The following is a 25,642-nucleotide window of genomic DNA, read 5'->3' on the forward strand; positions in this document are numbered from 1 at the left end:
TTGAGTGTTTAACCCGGTAGTAGCGACGGGCCAAATGTGTGGCTTTACCGTGTAGCAGCGACGGGCCAAATTTGTGCCATGATATAAACCCCCCAAAATAGATGATACATGATCTGATCACAAATCCTTTGATATATATTATGAAATGGTTTGTGTGAGGGGTGATTTTTTCTCATTTTTCTCGCTTAGAGGGACCATTAAGAAACATGATCCCTGCTGCTACCGGGTTAATCATATTCATGGTGCAGAAGCCTTGTCAAACTTTCACTAGGCTCATAAAACTGCCCATGGACATACTATCCACAACCTCTATGAAAGCTGTATCAAATGTGGGTTGCCTGTATTCTGAGATGCTTTGGGCTCTCACAACAGATATTTCCAAAGGCTACTTAGAGTTGGATTTTCATGAGTGCCTTTTCACATTCATGCAGCAGAAGTCTTGTCAAACTCTCACTAGACTCATAAAACTACCCATGGAAGTGCTACCCACAACCACCATGAAAGCCTTATCAAATTTGGGTGTGTGAGCCGCCCGGTAGCAGCAGGGATCACGTTTCTTAATGGTCCCTCCAAGCAAGAAAAATGAGAAAAAATCACCCTTCACGCAAACCATTTCATAATATATATCAAAGCATTTGTGATCAGATTATGTATCATCTATTTTGGGGGTTAAATATCATGGCACAAATTTGGCCCGTCGCTGCTACACGGTGAAGCCACAAATTTAGCACGTCGCTGCTACCGGGTTAAGAAAACAGGCCTTAGACAGAGGAACCGATAAGTGCAAGTTCTGCCCTCTATCTAGGAGCTCTAAAAGTCCCCATCAGTTGGTGTTTTATCAACTACGTATTTATAAACTTAATATTACATTGAAGCCTCAACCATTACTAGCTTCCATAATTAGTCAGTTTTCATCTGTTGGTAATACCTGTGTTTTTTATGATTGCCCTTGATAATTTATAATCACTAAGAAGAGGGATCATTTCTATAACAAAATGATTGAGTATTAGCAACAGCCGTTCATGTATTTATGTATTTTTATCATTAGGAAGTTTATTAATTTTATAGTTCCATTCTCTTATTTTTTTCTGGGGATAAAAGGATAAGAGATCAATAAGAGGATAGTCATTGTGGGCATGTAACCGAGCAGACATATTCATTCCATTGGCTTAATTATGCGTAAGTTTCCCTCTTCACTTGGGTTCTAGATACACTATATTTGTTTAGTAATTTCTGTTGTGTTGTGGTGACGTGTGTTGTGTTAGTTTTGTCTGCTTTCCAGCGCTGCAGAAAAGTTGTTTGGATGTTTGTTTGTTTGTGCCCTGCAGCTGACAGGAGGAGGAGGAGGAGGAAGAGGAGGTGGAGGTGGTGGTAGTGGTGGTGATGGTGGAGGAGATTTTGAAGAGGAGGAGGAGGAGGAAATGTAGGTTGTGTTGCATATCAGATGAAGAGGTCCCTGGAGGAGGAGGAGGAGGAGGAGGAGGAGGAGATATGTCTGCAGTGTTTACATGCATCTCAGGATGAATAGTACACACTTGCACTTGCACTCACTTTTCCTACTTGCTCGCACACTCGCCCACTCACAGCCTCATCTCCCTCACAAAGGCCTCGGAGTTTAGCTTGTCAAATTTTTCTTCGTTAGCTGTAGACTCGGCCAAGCGATAATAAATCATTCCAGTGTTAAGACGTTCAGGGTCACCAGTCGAGAGAAATAGAAAAATGCAACCATTGTTATTTCCTTCATGAACTTTTCCTTGTAATTTAGAGCTCTTTGCCTCTGTATGTAGCTGGAAGTGGTTGTTGAGCTATAGATAATCAGGGAAAAAAAGAAAAAACAGTAATGAAATTGACACTGCAAAGGCATTAAAGGAGAAGGAGGAGTAAGTGTCATAAGCATCAGGGACATATTTTGAGATATTTTTACTCATCCTTAACACCCATGACGAGTAAGAGTAGAGTAAATTTCTGGGTCGAACAAGTGAAGGCATGAGTACATATTCGCTCTACCGTCTTCCTGTAGTAGGCTAGGGAAACACAACCATCAATCTCTCCCCCTTTCCTTCTCCATCTTCCACACACCCCATAAAGAACTAGTAGAAATGAATTATGTTGCTGCATGAGGTTAGATACATACCATTCTACGTAGCAGGAACACAAAACCTACCATCTACATCTCCCCCTTTTCCTCCGACAACCATCTATCTTCCCTTTCCTTCTCCATCTTTCATACACCCCATAATAAGGAATGTGTAGAAGCGAAAAGCGTCACTGCATGAGGTTTTAATGTACGCTACTATTAAGAGAGCAAGAAGGAGCAGGAGGATCGCCCAACACACACTAACCAACTCTTCTTTTCTCTCCCTCTCCTCCGCTGCCGCCCCATGCAGGCCTTACGCGTCGAGTCGGACGGACATGATGCCACTGGTGCCAAGTAACTCCCTGGCTGTCAGCACCACGATGGACTCCAGCAAGCGCATCAAACTCACCCCCAAGCCAGACGTCCCCCTTGTCATAGACACCTCCGACAACAACCACGGCAACAGGGTGTGTGTGGGGGGCTGTGTGGTCGTGGTGGTGAGGATGGTTGTGGTGATTGTATATGTGTGTGTGTGGCTGGGTGGTGAGGGTGATGGTGGTGAGGGGATGGTTGTGGTGATGGTGGGTGTGGGTGTGGTTGTGTGGGAGGCTGTGTGGTGAGAGGATGGGTATGGGTGTGGGTAGGTGGATGGGTGTGGCTGTGTGGTTAGAAGATGGTTGTGATAAGTGTGTGTGTGTGTGTGTGTGTGTGTGTGTGTGTGTGTGTGTGTGTTTGTGTTTGTGTGTATTTACATCTTACCTAGTTCTGTAGTCATATGGTTCCATCTTCACAATTTATCTATACATTAGCAATCATCAGAAGTATAAAATAAAAAATAATAGTGAAACATCTCGGATTAAACTCGAAACAGGAGATTAGTTTCACGGTTAAATAAGCTTCGGTCCAACCAGCGTAAACCCCCATCAAAGAAACACTCACCTTTATTCCGGAGGCTTTCACACAGCCGCCCCTTGACGTGCGCCGCGTTAATGCTGTTGCCGCTGGTGCAGATCCTTGGCTCAAACAATTTTTTTTGTGGAAGTAGGATGCGACATGTTATCATTGAGTGATGACTACAGTTGGGAAGTGTTTTGAAGTGTTAATGCTCTCATGAAAATGTTGAAAATGTGTGTTGTAATTAGGGGGCGAGAGAGAGCCCGTGTCTAATCCCTGCTAATGCTTTTGTTTTTAATAGTAATCCCCTGATCGCATTATGTATTAGTCGTTGTTTGGAAAGTAATATATGACCTTAGATATCGGGTTACACAGAATATATACATTTTTAGTCGGTCAGCAAACGTATCATCCAGTTTGAAAAGCATGTATGTTTGTGTATATACTTGAGAAATGAAAGGCTAAAAACGAAAGTTAAAACAGAGGAAATGTACATAGAGGGGAAAAATATATATCTCACGACTAATAAGTTTATATCAATCAGCCTAGTCATTCAGTTGTTTTACAGGAATATTATATCTTAGTTTTATATTGATGAAAGAAATTAGTGTTAGGGTCAAGGAAGTGTATTGCTGGTGATATTTTGTCTCCCTTTCTTCCTCTCATCCTTCCTCCATCACACTTGACTCTGTCCTCTCTCACCCTTTCATTCCTGTAGAAGCTGTCATGTAGGATGTGATTTTACGACCATCCCATTTTCCCTCTCATCCTCCTGTTAACTTTCATCCATGTCCACTTCACTCCTCATCTTATCTTGTGCCATTTCCACTCACAAGTCTCTACCTACAGGAGTCATTATTTAGCTGGTGATGGTTTGATTGTCTTATTCTCCTTGTCATTCTTTTTCTCTTCTGCCATAATCCACAACTATTGACATCCTCTTGTTTCCGCAGGAGTCCACGTACACGCCGCAGGTGGAGGCCATCTCCCCCACCATGCCCAACGACCCCCGGGATGAGTCACCCCTCCGCTCCACCAAAGACGATCTCCTCAAGCACATAGAGCAGGTGGACAGGGAGATTGCCAAGGTGAGCAGGGCAGGGCAAGGCCAAACATCTAGTAATAGACTAAGGAGAATTAGAGGATAAACTTCAGTAGAGTAGTTGAATATGATTTTAAATAATGATGATGAATAGTTACCTACAAATAGGCCAGGGAGATCTTTAGTATATGTCAAAGAGAATAAAGCTTCTGTAGAGTTAAAACAAATAAACAGACCCTCCAATCAGAACATTTCTATTATAGGATTCCCTCATGATGCACCTTTGACCTGACTTCTTCACACGCACAACAAATAATAGTCTCAGCAGTCCCAAATCAATAATCTCATTGAAATAACATCTCCATTTTTGCTAGAATTTCTTTGGTACTGTACCTATCTCACGTCAAGTAGAGGATCTGCTGTAGTTGAAAATAATGTTAAATAATGATAATCTTGTATAACCACATAAACAAGAATTGACACTGTAGTTAATAACAAATAGGGAATGGAAATGAGGAACTGATTGACCACCACGTAACCCATGCCACCCCTTGCTGCAGGCTGAGTCGAGTATTGCCAAGCTTCGAAAGAAGGAGGGAGAGCTGGAGGTGGCGGCGCAGAAGGGGGACGGGGCCAAGGCAGAGGAGGAGGACACCAAGGAACCGCGGCATCACAGCATAGCGCAGATCATCTATGCCGAGAACAGGGTAAGGGGGAGAGAAGGAGGAGGAGGGAAAGGGGATAGCGAGTAGGCTGTGTATGGAAGTGGAGAATGAGTAAAAAAGAAAGAAGAGGGTCAATGGGAGAGGATGAGATAGGGGAGTGACTTGGGAGGTTGCGTAGGGAAGTGGAGGATGAGTAAAGAAGAAAAAGAATAAATAGAAAGAAGCACTAGAAAGAGAACTTAGTGGGAAAGGAAGAGAGGACTACAAGAACATGATAAGGTTGAGAGGGTGAGAAAGGGAGGATTATGAGGAGGGTGTTTATGGAAGTTTAGGACAAGTAAAGCAGAAAGAAAAGAACAAAGGAAACAAGAAGAAGAGGAGCAATGGGAAGGGTGTGCTTAGAAATGATGGACAAGTCAAAAAGAAAGAAAGTATGTAAGAGAGAAAGAAAAAAGAAGAGCAGGAAAAGTATAGGGAGAGTTGTGTGTGTGTGTGTGTGTGTGTGTGTGTGTGTGTGTGTGTGTGTGTGTGTGTGTGTGTGTGTGTGTGTGACCAGTCTCCTGTTATTGTCACCCTCCTCAGATAGCCTCACAAAGTATCAACAGGAAAGGCATCATCTCCTATTCCTACAGTACACAGGTTAGGGCCGGGAATTCCACTGCCTCAGTTTTCTAGCACCAAAATAAGATCATGAACTCATATCTGTGTTCCATGCAACTTGGGCATGGCAACTGAAACTAAAGATAGGCTTTTCTTTTCTACTCTTTGCACTCTTTCTTCTGACTATTATATATGTTATTTACAAGTGGATTATAATTATTAATCATACCATGGCTGTATACTCTACAATGATCTTATCATAGGCATCATCAATATTCTTAGCACTTCATGCACTTTTATACATCTACAACCTAAACCTTTTTCCAGTTATCGTGTTATGCATCCCTGTATTTTATACATTGTTCTTAAGGCTTTAAAACATCCCCATTTGGTACTTGTATTGGAAAGATGAATGATAACTAATGCGAAACTGGTGATGGCATTTTTATTTGTCACCAAATGCTGTTCTTAATATATATTCATATTCAGGAAACAGATTTTAGGATGATGATTATAATTACAATGATTGTGAGGGCAGCATTTTGTAATTGTTGCCTAACCTTTCAGAAAAAAGCGGAAGAGTCTCACAACGTTTTGGACAAGCTCATGCCGCCCACCGACGTGCCCAGCGTCTTGGTGAGTGTGGTGGCTCTGTGCTTAATGTTTGGTGCTTGATGGAGCTCAGCTTAGGATAAGTTTAGGCAGGCTTTTAGGAGAGGATTGATGGGCTAGGCTGTGGTAGGACACTGGACCATGGTAGATAAATCAGACTTCATATATCAGAATGTTAAACATTCTGTGTAAATGTATCTAATGCTTAAATTAACAAGCACTTTTCCTTTGATTAAAGTGCAGTAGACTAATGTTTGTACTTTTTCTAAAGTTCTCCTTTCTTATACTAATGGTATCGAAATTTACTTTTACTCAAGCGCAATAGTTATAATTGAGCCTAACGTTGGTATGATACTTGTTGAATAAGGATGGTAAGGTAGATTATGGGCTGGGAGAGCATGGTGTATGATAGCAAGGCCAGGATAAATAGGGAGTTTGATGATAAAAAGGCTGAAAGAGATATGGCAGTAATAGTAAGAGAACACTTTGCTTGTAGGAAAAGGAAGGGCTTTGCAAAGCACTCACTGTGCACTGGAAGTAGAGTGAGTAGTGGTGAATATGCAACTAAATGACATTGTAGTGCATGTCTCCTGTGATATTGTTCGTGAAAGCAATTAAGACACTCACTCACTCACTACGATGTTTGAGAATGAGTGCATTGAAGATTATTATTGAGGCTAACATTGTAATTGTTGACGGCCCTCGTAGAACGCTGCATCAGCGGCGGAGCAGGGCCTGAAACCTCATCAACGTCAACGTCAACGTCAACAAGAGTATCTTTAGTGTCACCTACTTAGGTTACTAATAACAATGACAACACATAACAAAATTCTAATAAATAAAATAATAGAAGATAACAAGAAAATGCTGTACTACATCCCTCAAACTGACCCTGGTGATCTCTCCGCAGCCACTGTACCACCAACCCACCGACACAGAGGTTTACATGGCCAACAAGAGGCAATACGCGGGCTTCAAGCGGAGACTCATGGAGTACTTCAAGAAGAAACATGCCAGCAAAAATGAACGTGATCTCCACCTCACCCAGACCTACTCCAAGCTGATGACGGAGTGGCTCAAGAGGGTAGAGAAGGTGTGTGTGTGTATGTGTGTGTGTGTGTGTGTGTGTGTCACTCTTGTACAGATGGCGGAAAGGATTCAGTCACAGTAATGATACCTTGTAAGATGGGTAGAGAATTATTTAATTGCTCATTCCCCCAAAGCATTCTTAGGCTGAAGTTAAACATTCTCATATAAAATTAGTCTGAAAAAATCTGTTAAAATATCTTGTTACAATGTCAAAACCTAATCTTCTAATTTTTGACTCAGCCTAAACATTCTCATAAATATTTAGTTTCAAAAACCATTTCCAGAGTGTCACTTGCCATTATGAAAGTAGATCACTATCACTAAAGTATCTCCTTACTGTACCAAATCCTAATCGTTCATCCTCTCCTCAGGTCGAGAACTCCAAGAAGCACAAGGAGAAGGTGGCAAAGAACCGTGAGCTGTTCGAGAAGGTGTTCCCGGAGCTGAGGAAGCAGCGGGAAGAGAAGGAACGGTTCTCCCGGGTCGGCGCGCGGGTGAAGAGTGACGCCGAGATGGAGGAGATCATGGATGGCCTTCAGGAACAGGAGGTGAGGAGGAAAGGGATTGAAGGAAGGAAAGAGGGATGATGGAGGGTTGAGGTTTAGGTGAAAAAGTAATGAATATGCAGGAGAGGAGGAAGGAAGGAGGATTGAAGATAAGGGTTGGGATGCAGGAGGAGAGGAAGGAAGGATGATTTGAAATAGGGGTGAGGGTGGAGAGTGATGAAGGGAAGATAAATAATGGAGGGCTTGGGTCTGGGTGAAAAATAATGAATATGCAGGAGGAGAGGAAGGAAGGGTGATTGGAGATAAGGGTGAAGGTGAAGGGTGACTGTAAGGGAAATGCATGCAGGTTAGGAAGAAGGATTGAAGCAAAGATAGGGAATGTGGTTTAGTAAGTGACAGGAAAGGATGTGCCAGGGAAGGAGCAGGCAGAGGTGAGGGGGTGTGCTGCTGCTGGTGAGATGACAAGTCAGGTACTTTATCATGGTGCACAGCTGCAGAGGTTGTCTTTGATTGTGGACTGTGGAGATGAAGAGATTTGAATATTTGTGCAACCTGCCATGACACACCACCACACCACCACAACCACTCAGTGCCACAAGTACCTCTCCCCCTCTAGGTTTTCAGTCACTCACCAGCAGACTTGAAGAGGTGGAAGGACAATGGAGGATGCCACCTTCTGCATCCCCTGGCCGGGATTCGAACTCAGGCCAGCATGGTAACCACACTTCCATTTGGTATCGCCTCACTCTCATACATTTTATAAGCATCATAGGCATTCCATATTCTTTTTATTAGTCAATAATGAAGATGCTGTTTCAGTTCATTGTATTTCTCCATTTTAAGAGAGTTAGTGTGGGAATGGGACAGGTCTTGAATCAAGCTAGTTGTGTTAAAAGATGATTAAGGTGATGGACACCCAAAAATAGGCCATGGGGAGGAGTCATGTTAGGTGTCAGTGCTAGATAAATGAAGTGAGCTACTGCTTGTACAGGTGTTGTAATGCTGCTATGGAAGAGGATGCAAGAGTATTGGGGATCGGGATGATGAGTGATAATCTTGAAGGAGTGCAGGGACTGGGATATTGAGTGACGATCATGAGGGGGTACTAGGAGTGGGATTGTGAGTGACAAACAAGAGTACAATGATTAGGGTGGTGAGAGTGGTGATAACAATGGAGCACCACACACCAAAACATCTCGCTAACCATTTACTTCTTTTACAGAACGAGGACAAGAAGATGCGAGCTTACGCTGTGATCCCTCCAATTCTTCTGGAGGAAAGGAAACGGAAGCAGCGATACATCAACAAAAACGGACTCATCGAGGAGCCCATAAATGAGTACAAGGACTATAAGAACATCAACATCTGGACGGAGCAGGAGCGGGAGATCTTCAAGGAGAAGTACCTGCTGCACCCAAAGAACTTCGTGGTCATAGGCAGTTACCTGGAGAGGAAGTCAGTGAGTGACTGCATCCAGTACTACTACAGCACCAAGAAGAAGGAGAACTACAAGATGCTGGTCAAGCGGAGGATAAGACGGCCCCGCAAGCCCAACAACCAGCCTGTGGTGGAAATGGTGGGGCTCAACTCCACGGGGGTCACCACGAGAGGGTCCGCCGCTGCACTCCGCACCCAAAACCCCACCAACACCCGCTCCCACCCCATCACTGGAGCCAGCACGACGCAGGATGACGGCATGTCCCTCCATGGCGGACAGAACAACCAGAACAGCCAGAACCCACCACACTCCTCCGCCTCAAACTCCACCCACAATGCCACTGCCAACAGCACCCCGGCGACCTCCCCTGGCAGCACGCCGGCCCCCAACGACCTCACGGCCGCCACTACCATCAGTGAGACGCCCACCTCCACCTCCACCTCCACTTCCACCTCCACCACTACCATATCCAGTATATCCAGTAAAGAGGTGCAGGAGAAGGACAAGGAAAACCTCTCCCACAGGTAAGCCAAGTTATTCAGACTTGATTTGTTTCTGTCTAAAATCATTCATAGTTTTATTTCGATGTTGTAAAGTGGCAAGCCGTTTTACAGTGATTTGTTGTCCTCAGACAGTTCATTCACAACTCACAGTATATCAGTATGTTTATTATGAATGACACTCAGAACCACTTGAGCTAATCTTAATGGCGCTAGATATCACCACAACTGCCCATTATGATTACACTGAGCACGTCGTCTTGGGGTCATAAAAGCCCTATCATACTATAGCTGTCATTGGCCGCACTTTCATTGACCTTACAAAAGCCATTCCAACCTGTGCCTAAGGTACCCATATCTACCAAGGCATGTTTGTGCTAAGTGATAGGGAGTTGATAATGAACTGGAGGCATCTTGTTCGCAGTCACCCACACACTCACACCCAAACTATAACACAGATATCGTAACCTCCTGTCTCCCACACCCACACCCTCACAGAGCAGTACATGGACTCTGGCATTTCCTCAGCTACCACCACACCACAAATGGACAGGTACCAGAAGAGCTGTAAACACCATATTCAACAGGCAAACCAAACAGTACAAGCAGCAAACATACAGCACTAAGCATCTTACACATCACACAAGCCTCAACAAACATCCTCTTCTCACACACAATGTATACAAACAGAAACATGCACATCCATCACACACACTCGCTAAAATCACAATTATCTCCTATCCCCATATAAGCTAAACCGATTACACTCACACTCCCTCCCCTGCACACACAATATGCATACACCCACCATACAACACCCTCACTCTCCCATTCCATAAACACCCTTTTTACACCCTGTACCTAAACACACACACAGCCACAGGCATTCATTTCCCCACAAATGCACAGACCGAAGTATCCCACACTCCTCATACACCCTCACCCCCCCACCCACCCGCCTCCTGACCCCCACCTCTTCCCACAGCGACAAGAATAGTAGTGGTGGTGGCGGCGGCGGTGGTGGAGGGGACAAGCCAGTGAGGAGGGAACGCGCTCGGAAGGATGACGAGAAGTCCAAAGATGCCCAGGACTCCAGCGATGATGACAACACAGCTGAGCATGGTGAGTACAGATGTGCCGTTATCCTCGTACGCTGCCTCTCCTTCCTCCTCCTGCTCCTCGTATTTTCAACTCTTGGTTATGTCTTGTTCTTGATGTCCCACTATTATATCTCTGTTTTCACCCTCTCTTATATGTTTGGTTATGTGTTGTTCTCCTTCCTACAATTGTGTGTCTTCACTCTCCTTTTGTTGTTGTTAATGCTGTCCCTCTTCTTCCTTCAAAATTTCTTTGCCTCCTTCATTTTCTACCTTCAAAATTTCCTTGCTTCCCCTTCCAGTACTTCAGATTCTGTAAATGACGGGTTTTATGCTTAGACTTGGACTTCAGAGATCAGGTCTGTTTCTTCTGATTATTGTTTTAATGGCTCGTGTGGAGGTGCCTAACTACTGTCAATGTTGGGGGATGTAAGGATATGTGAAGAGAAAAAGCAAAATGACCGGAAATTCTGTATTTGATTAACAGAGTGCTCATAAACTGGGTGTGTGTGGTTGACTGGGTGTTTTGGGAGTTTAACCGACATATATATTAAGAACTCCAAAAGGTATTGGTGCAAAAAACAACAATATCTGTGTGTGTGTGTGTGAGGGGGAAGGATGGGTGAGTGTGTGAGTGTGCAAATCAGTGAGTGCACACCGTCACTCAGGTGGGAGGGGGTGGCAGAGACCTGATGGAGACAGAGCATCATCGGCCACCACAACAAACCCTTCTTATTGCCAGTGAATACATTCCACAACTTGACATATGGATTCTGGGATACACATGGGATCTAGGCAACGGTAGTGGTGGCTGGGGCGACAACAGGAGGTGGAGGAGGGGGAGGAGGGCCAACAACAGTAGCAGGAGGAGGAGCAGCAGTGGGTGTGGTAGGAGGCGGTGCGGGTGTGGTGGGTGGTGGGGGTGTAATGGCAGCGTTGGAGGTAGGCGTGGAGGCGGAGGAGGACGGGGGAGCAGACTTCTTCACATAGGAAGCAGAAGCAGTGGGAGCAGCAGCAGCGTTCTCCTCGTCCTGGTGGCAGAGACGTCGGTGCTTGTGGACGAAGTAGTAGCTGGGGAACTTAGAGCCACACGTCTTACAGGGGAAATACTGCACGTTGAGGTCCAGAATCTTGTGCCCCTCTGAGGATGGCGCCGGGGACACTGTATGGCTGCTGTAGGGGGAATTGCTGCCACTCTTTGTTGAGCCTCCACCAGCTCCACCTCCACCACCTGTGACCGCCCCACTGTTCCCCTCTCCATCACTGTTTGGGGAGGTGGAGCTGGAGGTGGTGGTGGTGGTGGTGGTGGTGGTGTTGGTGAGGGTGGTGGTTGTTGTGGAGGGGAGTGTGTTCGCTGGTCTTGCCTTGTCCACCTCCACTGTGATGGGGTTGATGTGGCGTCGCATGTGTTTCTGGTGGAGCGAGGGGGGAAAAAAAAGGGAGGTGGTGGTTAGGGTGAGGTATGGTGTTAACTTTGGTGTGTGTGTGTGTGTGTTTGGTGTGTGGGTTTGTTAAGAGGAGGTGTAGTTTGAAAGTGCTGTGATAGGGTGGTGTTCAGTGGTGCTGTTGTGTTGGTGGTGGTGACTTAGTGATCCTTGAAGCAGTGTTAGTGATGCGTTCGAACATTTCTTTGGTGCTGCATTGACTTCTTCCACTAACTAAGGCATCAAAGGCTTATAATTTTATAGACTCAGAGGATGGAAAATGAGAAGCAGAAAGGAAGAATTGGCAGTGGAAAAGGAGAAAGAGAAAGAAAATAAAGTGTAGGCATCCAGGTATGCTTAAACCACCCACCCCATACCTGCCCACCTGACTGCCACTCACCTGATAGCAGTAGTGACTCTTGAAGGTGTGGTTGCAATACACACAATGATACGTCCTACTGAGGGTGTTGTTGGGGATGGGTGGGGAGGAGCAACGTGGGAGGGAAGTTAGCTTGTTCTCCCCCTTGTTCTCTCCTTTAGTTTCTCCCTTCGCGCCCGCATGAGGTATCCGCAGCAGGGTAGCCAGCCCCTCCCTGCCTCGCTCCCCTTCCCCTGCACTGTGAGAGGTGGGGGGAGGCCGGCCTGTCGTGTCCTCGCTGGAGTCTATTTCCTCAACGTTGATTTCGGTCTCTGTCTCGGAGTCGTCTGCACCCAGAAGAGGCTGTGGGGAGGAAGCAAGTGAGAGGAAGGAAGAAATGGGAATGGAGAAATGTGTTGTAGAAAAGGCTGTTTCTTAGAAGGAATTTATTTTATACACTTTTTTCTGGACATTGGATGTAAAGAAAATGTTTGGTGATACTGAATTTTGGGTCTAGGTATTGCAACACACACAATCCTACCCCACCCCATCCCTACCCATCTTATGCCAACCCTACCCTACCCTACCCTACCCAACCCTACCCTACCCTACCCTACCACACCACCTACGTTAGCCTTGTAAGCCCTGTTGATGACCCTCTCGAAGAACACAGGACCGTCGCAGGTGGCCACATCCAACACCACCGCTCCACCCACTCCACCTCCACTATGCCCACCCTTGCTCTCCTCTCTCTGGGCTGGATCCAAGAAGCTGTGGTGGAGGTGGTGGTGGGTGGGGAGAAGTGGCGGCTGGGTGGTGGGGGAGCTCGTGGCGGTGGTGGTAGTAGGGGGATGATGGTGGTGGAGGGTTGTGTTGCTTCTGTCCTCGCCTCCGCTTATCTCTGTCTCCATTGCTTCTGGTTCCCGTGTGAGGTCTGTGGATGAAGGAAAGGCTGTTAGTGTGTGAGGGAGGGAGTGGAAGAGAGGTGGTGTGGATTGAAGGGAGGGAGAAAGTGTAGTAAGAAGAGGTAAAGAGATTGAATAAGGGAGGCATAGGAAGATAATGAAAAGGAGAAGAGGAAAGAGGGAGGGAGTGTAAGAGAGGTGGTGTGGATTGAAGGGAGGGAGAAAGGGTAGTAAGAAGAGGTAAAGAGATTGAATAAGGGAGGCGCAGCAAGATTATGAAAAGGAAAAGAGGAAAGAGAAAGAGGGAGGGAGTGTAAGAGAGGTGGTGTGGATTGAAGGGAGGGAGAAAGGGTAGGAAGAAGAGGTGAAGAGATTGAATAAGAGGCGTAATAAGATAAAAGAAAGGTAGAAGAAAGAGGGAGGGAAAGAAGGAATGAGAAATTATGAGGATGGAATATTGGGAAAAGTGTAACAAGGAAGGAAGGAATGAGACGGAAGCATATGAGGGTGGAGGGAACGACTACTACTACTACTACTACTACTACTACTACTACTACTACTACTACTACTACTACTACTACTACTACTACTACAACAACTTACCAAGAGGTGGGTGGAGTGGGCGGGCGCGTGTCGGGGTGGGGCGGATAATCGTACCAGGGAGGGAGAGCGCTGAGGAGGAGGGGGAGACTGTGGCTTGGTGGTGGGGGGCAGGAGGGGGAGGGGGCACCAGTCTAGCGAGCCCCCGCCACACGCTGAGGGCGGGGGGCAGCGTGGGGAGGTCAGGGGTCATGCCAAGCGCCGCCCCGTCTGTGGTGGTGGTGGTGGTGGTGAGGAGGGCCTGGCAGAGGGACACAACACCGGCCATTTGGAGGAGATGACCCGCCAGCAACACCTGTGAGAGAGAGAGAGAGAGAGAGAGAGAGAGAGAGAGAGAGAGAGAGAGAGAGAGAGAGAGAGAGAGAGAGAGAGAGAGGGACAACAGGTGGTTTAGTTTGCATTGGGTGAAAGTTGCACATATATATACATACATTCATACATGCCAACATACCACATACATACTTCCATACAGACTTCATGGGACTTCGATGCATAAACTTAAATTATAAAGAAAACGAACAAAAAAATACTAGTAAAGGAAATGAATGAGCGAGAAAGAAACGAAGGAATGAGAATAAGGTGATGCGAGAAACACACACACACACACACACACACACACACCTCGTACAGCGTGGCGGGGGTGACAGGGAGGCGTCCGGTGTACATGTAGGTGAGGATGGCAGCGAACCCAGCAGGGGGGACGTGGGGCAGGAGCAGGCGCACGTCCCCCCGCGCCCCCGTCACGCCCCCTCCCACGGCGGCGCCCCTGAGGTAGGCGCTGTGGGAGGCCAGGACGGAGGCGTGGGCGCGGAAGAGGCGTCCCCCGGCGAGCACCCAGGCGTCGTAGTCATCGTCCTCCGTGGTGGTGGCGGGGGTGAGGAGGGGAGCGAGGGGCGGAGGGGGCGGGGCAGGCACAGGGCGGGCTGGGGGTGCTGCTGCGGCGTCGTTCATTGTTGTGTCTCTGAGGTTATGTTTTGTTTGCCGGGTCACGTGACGGGCGTGTGAGTGTATGTATGTATGATTTGTTGCTGTGGTGTATGATCTAGCGAATTACTGCTCTCCTCTTCGTCTTGTATTGATCCTTTTTGTGGTGTATGTTATGTATGGTTTGTTGCTGTGGTGTATGTTCTAGTGAATTACTGCTCTCCTCTTCGTCTTGTATTGATCCTTTTTGTGGTGTATGTTATGTATGGTTTGTTGCTGTGGTGTATGTTCTAGTGAATTACTGCTCTCTTCTTCGTCTTGTATTGGTGCGTTGATCCTTTTTATGGTGTATGCTCTTGTGAATTACTGCTCTCTTCTTCGTCTTGTATTGGTGTGTTAATCCTTTTTTATGGTGTATGCTCTTGTGAATTACTGCTCTCTTCTTCGTCTTGTATTGGTGCGTTGATCCTTTTTGTGGTGTATCATGGTATTTGTTTGTGTTTTGGTTCTTTTATAATTAGTTCTTCACTCGCCTCACTAGATATATTTCAAGGTTATATAATGCGCTTCTCTAGAGTGGAATTGTCATCATTTTTGACATATTTGGCTTCGTTTATCCTTTGTCTTGGTTCTGTTTCACTCTTGCTCAGCCCTTTTGGATATGATACGACTTTCTTAACTTCTTTTTCTTCAACTGTAAAAAAAATCTTCGTCCATGAACTCGGGAACACGACACGAATGAATTTGTAGATATGTTTGTAGTGTCGGGTCGGGTTGTCTGGTGTTAAAATGATCTAGTTCGTCACGCAGGTCACTCACTCGCACTGAGGAAGAATAGGGAGCCTGTCAGCGGAGGGCGCAAGCGAGGGGGCAGTGTTTGGTAGGGTTGAGGGAGGGGGATCAAGGTTAGGTAAGAGTAGGGGGGGGGAAGCTTAATAGGGGTGAGGGAGGGGTAAGGTTAGGTAGAGGTGAGGGAGGGGTCAAGGTTAGGTAGGGGTGAGGGAGAGGGAAGAATGGATAGGAGTGAGGGTGGGCCAGGAATAGGCAGGAGATGAGGGAGGGGGCAAGGTTAGGTAGACTTTAAGGGCAGGGCAAGCTTAGGTAGGGGTGAGATTAGGTAGGAGTAAGGGTGGGGCGAGTAGGCAGTGTCAGGGGGTGAGGCAAGATTAGTTAGTTTGAGGGAGGGGTCTGTAATAGGCAGGGTCAGAGGGCGTAGGTAAGGTAGGGGTTAAGGGAGGGGGAAGGTAAGGAAAGGGGGGCAAGATTGGTTGGGTTTAGGGAGGGGTCTGTAGTAGGCAGGGTCAGAAGGCGAAGGTAAGGGAGGGGAAGGTAATGAAAGGGAGGCAAGAATTGTTAGGTTGAGGGAGGGGTCAGTAGTAGGCAGGGTCAGAGGGCGAAGGTAAAGGAGTGGTTAAGGGAGTGGGAAGGTAAGGAAAGGGGACGAGGGGCAGTGTTCACATCGCCCTCTGTTGTGTGTTGTGGTCATTGCGTCTGTCTGTCTCTCTTTACATGTCCTCCACAAGACCACAAACTCGGTGCCTAAGTCAAGGTGTCGTCAGTTCAAGCTCAAGTTCACGTTCAAGCTCGTTCGTATGTTCAGTGCGCGTCAAAAAAAACGAGTCATGTCTTTCCTCACGTTGATCTTGCCTTAGATTTTCATGTAATATTGTTGTTGTTCAGGAGGTTTCTCATTGCTTCGCCACCAGCAGTATTAGATCAACTTGTTTATTCCATCTTTATTGCTTTAACTGTTCACTTTTTTTTCCTCAGATCATTTACACCTCACGTCACTGTTTATACGCGAATATTTAGTAGTGTTAACAAATGTGTTCTATAACCGTATAGAAGCGACGAACGGTATAGTTATTTTTTTAGTCGGTTTGCAGCATCGAAAAAAAAAAAAAAAAAAAAAAAGCTATTCCGATACTTTACATTCACTTATCCTTACTAACAAACTTCCATCATCTTCACCTGTTCCTTCACCACACATAAAATAAAAAAAAACTACGCCACTTCACGTCTTCATCAAACGTTACATAAAACCAACACGAGGGAGGAGAGAGAAGACGAGGCGGGTCGGGGTCGGAGCGGGGCGGGGCAGAGACGATCAAAACCTCCTCCCGCGGCTTCTGGAGTCTGACTGTCAGCCACGCGGGTCTCTTGCACGGGGTATAGGCAAGTCGGCAGCCAAGGAGTGATGGGATTGGTCCGCCGCCCCTGCCACTAGCGAATCAGGGGCGAGCAAACACGGCGCTGAGGGTTGCAGAGTCCCATGAGGAGGAGGAGGAGGAGAGGTATGGAAGGAAGGAAGGAAGGAAGGAGGGAAAGCAGGGAAAGTCGAGTGGGAATTGTAATGTTTTGTAAGTGATCAGAGGAAGAGAAGGAAAGGAAGACTTAGAAGGAGGCGAAGGAGGAGGAAGTATGGAAGGAAGGAAGGAAGGAGGAAAAGCAGACAAATCGAGAGGGAGTTCTAATGTTTTGTAAGTAATAAGAGGAAGAGAAGGAAAGGAAAACTAAGAAGAAAGAGAGGGAAGAGAAGAAAAGGAAGACTAAGGAAGGAAAAAAGGAAGAAAGGAGGTCAGATGTGAGGGAGTGCTATTTTTTTTCTTTCTACAAAATCTTCAATAAACAAGAAAGAAGTGGAAAAGTGGATTAATTTATTACGCGTATTATTACTTAAACTTTCCTCTCCCTTCTCCGCTCCCCTCCCCACCCCCCTCCCTTCCTCCCCCCTCCCCACCGTCCCTCCCTTCTCTCCCCTTTCTCCCTCCCTCTAAAAACATGTTGACACACTTCAATTGTATTTTCTTTAGACAACTAAGGCTAAGGGACGCCAGAGAGAGAGAGAGAGAGAGAGAGAGAGAGAGAGAGAGAGAGAGATCCATTACAGAATTAGCTGTGTAGAGTGAAGGCGGGAGAGAAGGAAGGAAAGAAGGAATAAGCAAATAAGAAGAAAAGGGAAGGAAGAGGAAGGGAGAAAAAATAGCGAAGATAGGAAGTATAGAAATAATTAGAGAAACGAACGGATAGGCAGCGAGAAATACAGTAAAAAATAAACTAGTAATAATAACAAAGAAGAAAATAAAGGGGAAAGGAAAATAATTATGATCGAAGGAGGTAAAGAAATGACATAATACAGAAGAAAGAACATAGATACAGATAGAGATAAAAAGGAGGGAGGGAGAAAGGGGGTTATATAAGCAGAAGATAATCGCACACACAAAAGAAAATAAATAATAAAGAAAAGGTGTTAGAAAAAATAGGCGATGAAGACTTAGAAAGATAAACAGGAAGAAAAATAAACAAGCATGAAGATGAAAAGGAAATAGAAGAACCGATGAGAGAGAGAGAGAGAGAGAGAGAGAGAGAGAGAGAGAGAGAGAGAGAGAGAGAGAGAGAGAGAGAGAAACTAACTTATACGCACTACAAACATACATAAGTCAACATGAAAAGGAATAAGAAGAGCTGACGAGAGAGAGAGAGAGAGAGAAGGAAAAGGGGTAAGTGAGGAATGGGTGAAGGAAAGAGGAATAGGGGTGGAAAGAGAGAGAGAGAGAGAGAGAGAGAGAGAGAGAGAGAGAGAGAGAGAGAGAGAGAGAGAGAGAGAGAAGGAGAGAGAGAGAGAGAGAGAGAGAGAGAGAGAGAGTTTATACACATGTGAACACTACTCACAAACGGCCCACCTGCCAGTTTGAATGAATAAACACAATATTGCTAATGGTGTTTACTTTTTCTCCGGACTCTATCCCCCCCCATCACCTCCTCCTCCTCTCCCTTTCCACTCGCCCTCTTCCTCTCCACGCCCTCCCCCTTCCTCTCTCTCCTCCTCCACTCCTCCCCGTCTCTCCCTCTCTCTCTCTCTCTCTCTCTCTCTCTCTCTCTCTCTCTCTCTCTCTCTCTCTCTCTCTCTCTCTCTCTCTCTCCACCCCTATTCCTTTTTCCTTCACCCATTCCTCACTTCTTACCCCTTTTCCTTCCACCCTCCCTCCTTTTTACCTTCCCCCCTCCCTTAAATTTCCCCTCTTTCCTTTCCCTCCTCCTCCCTTCACCCTTCTCTGTTAAATCCCCTCCCTCCCTACCTTTCCGTTCCTCCCCCTTTGTTTTCTTTTCCCTTCCTTTTATATTTTCCATCCCATCCCATTTCTTTTCCCTTTTCCTTTCTTATTTATCTTCCTATTATTACTCTCCTTTTGCGGTTTATTTCTCTCTCTCTCTCTCTCTCTCTCTCTCTCTCTCTCTCTCTCTCTCTCTCTCTCTCTCTCTCTCTCTCTCTCTCTCTCTCTCTCTCTCTCTCTTCTCCCCTCCCCCCTTGCGGCGTGAATATTCATTGCTAATCTTTATCATGCAATGTTTTTGGTACGCAGAAAAACACGTTACGTACATTTTGTTTTGTACTTCCGAACTTAGGTACCAAAAAAGCACTGACTGTACACACACACACACACACACACACACACACACACACACACACACGGAATCATGTAGTTTCTTTTATAGCAAGTTTTTGAGAAGTTACCAGATTCAAAGAAAAAAAAATACTTTGTTCGTAGGCTGGTAGGTAGGTTAGGCAGACAGGTAAGGTAGGTAGGTTAGGCAGACAGGTAAGGTAGGTAGGTTAGGCAGACAGGTAAGGCAGGTAGGTTAGGTAGGTAGGTAAGAAATATATACCGATTGATAGGTTGATATGATATAGATAGATATATAGATAAATAGATAGATGGATAGATAGATAGACAGGTGGGTGGATAAACAAATTGATTGCATAACATTACTACATTTTTATTACGGAAAAGATACAGACAGGCAGACAGACATAAACAAACTCACACATACGCCCCTCCCTTCCCTTCCCTTCCCCTCCCAACCCTTTCCCTTCCCCTGTCCCTCCACTTCTCTCCCCTTTCCCTTACCCTCCCCTCCCTTCCCAACACTACCTCTCTACCCCCTTCACACTCCCCTTCTATCTCCCATACACTCCCCCCCCCAACCCCTTCATTACCCTTCATTGACTTTACTCTTCCTTTCTTCCCTTTTGTCCTCCCATTACGCAAACACCCCCCTCCCTCCCTCTATTCACCCCCCCCCCTTCCACAACCCCCCACATACAGTCCAGATTCTCCCCTCCCTTACCACATCCCTCCCCTCACAAAGACACCCATTCTCCCCTTTTTCTCCCCTCGCACACCACGCACAAAGGTTTCAGACCCCGACCCCCTCTTCTCTCCCCCTCCCCAGATACCCCCTCCCCTCCCTCCCCATCCTCAACCCTCCAACCACACGAAAGTCTTTCCTTATACGTATAATAGTCACATCCTTCCTTCCATCTCCCCCCCCCCTTTTTTTTTATCTCCTCCCCTCCCCCTCAATATACAGGAGAAAGAAAGGACATTAGTAGAGAAAGAGACAAATGGAGAGAGGGATAATATTGAAAACTAAGGTAAGGTAAGGCAAATGTAAGGTAAGGTGAGGAAAGGTGAACCAGCCAGTCAGTCAGTCAGTTAGTTAGACAGTACCCCCCCACACACACACACACGAACAAACAGACAGACAGACAGGCAAGAATGGAGAGAGGAAAAACAAGGTAAGGTGAGGTAAAGGTTAGGTAAGGAGAGGATAGGTAAGCTAGTCACTCAGTCGCTTAGCCACCCCCCTAAACACACACAAACTTGAACAAACAGACGAACAGATAAGACAGACACAGACACAGACAGATAGACAGAAGAACAGAGAAAGGAAAGGAAAGAATAGGGAAAGCAAGCCTGTCAGTCAATCAATCAGTCAGTACCCCCCTCACACACACACACACACACACACACACACACACACACACACACACACACACACACACACACACACACACGAACAAACCGACAAACAAACAGGTGACAGACAGACAGACAGATAGATAGACAGAAGAACAGAGAAAGGAAAGGAAAGGATAGGGAAAGCAAGCCAGCCAGTCAGTCCATCGATCAGTCAGTACCCCCCCAACACACACACACACACACACACACACACACACACACACACACACACACACACACACACACACACACACAGGAACAAACGGACAAACAAACAGGTGAAAGACAGACAGACAGATAGATGGACAGAAGAACAGAGAAAGGAAAGGAAAGGCAAGCAAGGCAAGTCTAGGCAGGGCAAGGCCGGGCAGGTAGACCAAGGCAGGTGAGCCGGCAAGCTGTGCAAACCACCTTGAATAATTAAGATGGACCACAGCATCAATTAATTAGCAGGTAATAGCGTAATTAAAGCCGTTAAACACTACAAGTTGCCGGAGAGGAAGAAACAGAAATTAGCCAATATTTGTCCTTCATTAAAGAGGCTCCGTGTATTATCTAATTACCAGGACGAGGAGGAGGAGGAGGAGGAGGAGGAGATAAAAGGAGATGAACGAATAATTAGAATAAAAATACACAGATCTGGATGGTAGGATGAAGAGGAGGGGGGGGTGAAAGTGTGTGTGTGTGTGTGTGTGTGTGTGTGTGTGTGTGTGTGTGTGTGTGTGTGTGTGTGTGTGTGTGTACAGTGCTAGCTAAGTCAAAAAGCCTAATTATTGTGATGAAAAGGAATGAGAGATAAAGGAACTCAATCAAGGGGAGGAAAGGAAGAGGAAGAGAGGAAGAGAGGTAGAAAATGGGAGAGTAGTTTTCACCAGTGCTTCTCTTCATATTAATTCCTATCTTCCTCCTTCTCCTCTTCCTCCTCCTGCAGCATATTTCTCCTAAGCCATCCACTCCTGCTTTACATTTGCTTTTCTCCTTCTTCCTCCTCCTCCTCCTCCTCCTCATACCGCGGGCTCCATTTTTTTCCACTCCTCCTCCTCCTCTTCGTAGCTAGACGGAGGATCAAGCGGGAGGAACAGGGAGGAGGAGGAGGAGGAAAGGTAAAAGTGGAACGCCCCGAGTAGGAATAGACGGCGGCGGCAGCGATGGAGGAGGAGGAGGAGGAGTCAGAAGCGCAGGTGGAGGAGGAGGAGGAGGAGGAGGAGGAGAGTAATTAATTTATAAGCAGGCAATCTGTTAATTAGCCAGTTGAAGCAGCGGCACTCATCCCGTATGCCGGGAAGCAAACAAACCTCCACGCTGCTGCCTCCTCCTCCTCCTCCTCCTCTTCCTCCTCCTCCTCCTCTTCCTCCAGCACCACTACCCCGGAGGCAAAAATGGTTATGCCCGCGGCTCTGCTCTCTCTCATTCTCTTTCTCCTCCCCTTTTCTCTTTCTCGTTCCTCCTCTCATTTCCGTCTATCCTTCTCCCTCTTTCTTCCTCCTCTCTCCTGACATGTCTTCGTTATCTCTCATCTTCCTCCTCCTCGCTCAGATCTACCTCGCCTCCTCCTCCTCCTCACCCTCTCTCTCTTTCTGCCTTCTTCCTCCTCATTTCCGTTTATCCTTCTCCCTCTTTCTTCCTCCTCTCTCCTGACATGTCGTTCTCTCTTCTTCCTCCGCCTCGCTCAGATCTACCTCGCCTCCTCCTCCTCCTCCTCTCTCTCCCTCTCTCTCTTTCTGCCTTCTTCCTCCTCATTTCCGTCTATCCTTCTCCCTCTTTCTTCCTCCTCTCTCCTGACATGTCTTCGTTATCTCTCTTCTTCTTTCGCCTCCCTCAGATCTACCTCGCCTCCTCCTCCTCCTCCTCCTCACCCTCTCTCTCTTTCTGCCTTCTTCCTCCTCATTTCCGTCTATCCTTCTCCCTCTTTCTTCCTCCTCTCCCCTGACATGTCGTTCTCTCTTCTTCCTCCGCCTCGCTCAGATCTACCTCGCCTCCTCCTCCTCCTCTCTCTCCCTCTCTCTTTCCGTCTCGTTCCTCCTTATTTCCGTCCATCCTTTTCCCTCCTCCCTCCCCTTCGTTATCTCTCTCTCCCTTCTTCATACGCCTCGATTTTGACCTCACGTTTCTGTCTACATCTTCCTTATCCTTCCTCCTCTTCGTTCTCTCTCTCTTCCTTCCTACTCTCGCTCAGCCCTTCCTCGCCTCCTCCCTCCCTCCTTTCCTATCTTCCTTCTTCTCGTTCTTGCCCTCCTCGTCTCTTCCACCTCTTGCTTATCCCACCAGTTTTGCTTTATCTTGCCCATCCTCATGCGCTCTCTCTCTCTCTCTCTCTCTCTCTCTCTCTCTCTCTCTCTCTCTCTCTCTCTCTCTCTCTCCATTGCCTCGGTTCTATTGCCCACAGCTATGATCCTTTGCCCCCCTTCCCTCCTCCTCCTCCTCCTCCTCCTCCTCCTCCTCCTCCTCCTCCTCAAGTCTTGGTCTGGCCACGACATTATATAAAGTACCCATACACCATCTCTCTCTCTCTCTCTCTCTCTCTCTCTCTCTCTCTCTCTCTCTCTCTCTCTCTCTCTCTCTCTCTCTCTCTCTCTCTCTCTCTCTCTCATATCGTTCCCCTTCTCACCCTTGCACTTAATAATTCATAATTAATCGCAAAATTGAAATTGCGGCGGGATAAGATTTTGGGAGGCGGAGAGGACGCGGGGGGAGGGGGAGGGGGTATAGGGGAGGAGGGAAAGAGAGGGGAAAAGAAAAGGGGGAGAAAGGGTGAGGAGAGATGGTAGTCCTTGCTCTTATTATTATTTTTTTTTTCTCTCTCTCTCTCTCTCTCTCTCTCTCTCTCTCTCTCTCTCTCTCTCTCTCTCTCTCAGCTATAATAATTTTTCCTCCCACAACGCCACTCGTGTGTGTGTGTGTGTGTGTGTGTGTATTTTGTGGACAGACTCTTTTTATAATAACTTTACCCTCCATTCTCTCCTCCCTCCTCCTCCTCCTCCTCCTCCTCCTCCTCCCTCCTTATTGTCATTGGTTCTCTGCATTTAATCGTCGTTAAGTCCCGTAAGAGAGAGAGAGAGAGAGAGAGAGAGAGAGAGAGAGAGAGAGAGAGAGAGAGAGAGAGTGTCAGTCATAATTCTATAAACATAATATTAAGGGGCATAAAGAAATTGAAAGGAGGAGGAGGAGGGGGAGGAGGGGAAAATATTGGAATAGGAAATGAAGGAAGAAGAGGGAAGAAGGAAGAGTGAAATAGGGAAGGATAAAACAAGGATCGGAGAGAGAAAGAGAGAGAGAAGGAAAGGGTATTAAGAAAGAATGGGCGGAGGAAAAGCTAACTTGAGAGAGGATAAAGGAGAAATGGAGGTAACTTAGCGTCTTTGGGATTTGAAAAGGGAGCACACAGTAGGTAGATTGTGTGTGTGTGTGTGTGTGTGTGTGTGTGTGTGTGTGTGTGTGTGTGTAATGGTAAGAAGTTAGGAAGTAGGAAAGACAGCGAAGTAAACAACGGAGAAGGCAAACAAGCAAACAGGCAGAAAAAAAAGAAAACCAAAAATTATTAGTAACACACCACCATCATCACCATCACATCATCATCGTCATCATTATCACCATTATCTCTCATCATCTCATCACCACCATAGCCATCACCTCCACCACCACCATTCAACCGCCATCTTGCCTCGGTTTTTCACATACCACCACCACCACCACCACTACTACCACTGCTGCTGCTACTTCTATTGCAATTTATATCCATTTCTACCACCACAACCACCCACAACCACAATTTTGCAGTCAGTTTTCCTCTCCTACCACCCCCACTCCACCACCTACTCCATCATCACCACAACCACCACCACAATCTAGCCCACTCTCCACGACAACCATTCCGACAACCACCACCACCAGCATCCTTCCCTTGCCCACTCCACCACAGCAACCATTACGGCAACCACCACCACCAGCATCCTTCCCTTGCCCCTTCACCACCACAACCAAGCAACCACCAGTTTCTTTTCACAATCACCTATTAGTTTCACCACCAACCACCTTCTTGCCCCACACAACCACACCAACCACCACAACCTTCTTCCCCCACAACCACAACTAACCACAACCACCACCAACCACCTCCTTACCCTACAGCCAGAACCACCACAAACCATCTTCTTACCCTACAACCACAACTACCACCAACCAAACTCCTTCCCTCACAACCACAACCACCTCTTTTCCCCACAACCACAACCAACCAACCAAACTCCTTCCCTCACAACCACAACCACCAACCACCTCCTTGCCCCACGTCCACAACCAACCAACCAAACTCCTTCCCTTACAACCACATCCACCAACAACCTCCTGCCCCCCACAACCACCACCAACATCCCTCCCCTCACAACCACCACCAACCTCCCTCCCCTCACAACCAGCACCAGCAGCAGCAGAGGTGAAGCATGCATATTTCAGGGACTAATCTTGGGTATGTGGAGTGCGGGAGAGGGCGAGCAAACACACGTCTCTCACGGTATTCATCCGCCAAATGCCTCTGTCAACACACCTTCAGGGAGAAGAACCCTCCCTCACCTCCCTCCTCCTCCTCCTACTACTACCTCGAACTCACCCTCCAACCTTCCTCCTCCCCCCCCTCCCTCATACCTCTCCTATCTCTCTCTGTCACCCCTCTCCCTCTCCTCCCGTTCTTTCCTGTTATCCGTTCCTCTTTCCTCAATCCCGTTTCGTTTTCTTTCATCTACTTATTCGCTGGCCTCCCATTCATTCAATATTTTCATCTCCCTTTCCTTTTTATCTTCTTCCCTTCCCCTCAGTCCCGTTTCCCTTTCCCATTTACCATTTCCTTTCTGTCCCCATTCTCCCGTTACTCCTTCCTATCCTCCTACTCTGCCCCGACCCCCTTACTCCCTTTCTCCCTCTCTCACCCCCTTTTTCCATCCTCCTTCAGTATTTCCCTTTTATCCCTCTAATATCCTCCTCGCTCTACCCTCTCCCCTTAACTCCCTTTCCTCCCCCTCTCTCACCCCCTTCTTCCATCCCACTCCTTTCGTATCTCCCTTTTATCCCCCTCCTGTCTCCCTCCCTCTGTCCTCTCCCCCATACTCCCTTC

General features: G+C 46.9%; 2 protein-coding genes across 5 annotated transcripts in view; one reads left to right on the plus strand and one right to left on the minus strand.

Moving 5' to 3' along the window:
* Window positions 1-25,642, plus strand: part of LOC126995592 (uncharacterized) — an 86,927-nt gene that overhangs the window by 50,831 nt on the left and 10,454 nt on the right. For 3 of the 4 annotated variants that reach the window (XM_050855276.1, XM_050855277.1, XM_050855279.1), the window contains 9 exons: window positions 2,388-2,544; window positions 3,925-4,059; window positions 4,574-4,720; window positions 5,846-5,914; window positions 6,801-6,983; window positions 7,351-7,527; window positions 8,102-8,200; window positions 8,708-9,447; window positions 10,409-10,545. In XM_050855276.1, coding sequence (XP_050711233.1) covers window positions 2,388-2,544; window positions 3,925-4,059; window positions 4,574-4,720; window positions 5,846-5,914; window positions 6,801-6,983; window positions 7,351-7,527; window positions 8,102-8,200; window positions 8,708-9,447; window positions 10,409-10,545 — 1,844 coding nt within the window. The remainder of the gene's footprint in view (window positions 1-2,387; window positions 2,545-3,924; window positions 4,060-4,573; window positions 4,721-5,845; window positions 5,915-6,800; window positions 6,984-7,350; window positions 7,528-8,101; window positions 8,201-8,707; window positions 9,448-10,408; window positions 10,546-25,642) is intronic. The other variant, XM_050855278.1, reaches the window with a different exon arrangement.
* Window positions 10,979-15,634, minus strand: LOC126995593 (mucin-5AC-like). The gene is made up of 5 exons (XM_050855280.1): window positions 14,429-15,634; window positions 13,811-14,102; window positions 12,932-13,236; window positions 12,345-12,665; window positions 10,979-11,932 (listed from the first exon to the last, which is right to left on the minus strand). The coding sequence occupies exons 1-5, from the start codon at window positions 14,756-14,758 to the stop codon at window positions 11,312-11,314; spliced, it is 1,869 nt and encodes a 622-aa protein (XP_050711237.1). The 5' UTR covers window positions 14,759-15,634; the 3' UTR covers window positions 10,979-11,311.

Source organism: Eriocheir sinensis, chromosome 8, assembly GCF_024679095.1.
Source record: "Eriocheir sinensis breed Jianghai 21 chromosome 8, ASM2467909v1, whole genome shotgun sequence".
In the NCBI taxonomy this organism is placed as follows: Eukaryota; Metazoa; Arthropoda; class Malacostraca; order Decapoda; family Varunidae; genus Eriocheir; species Eriocheir sinensis.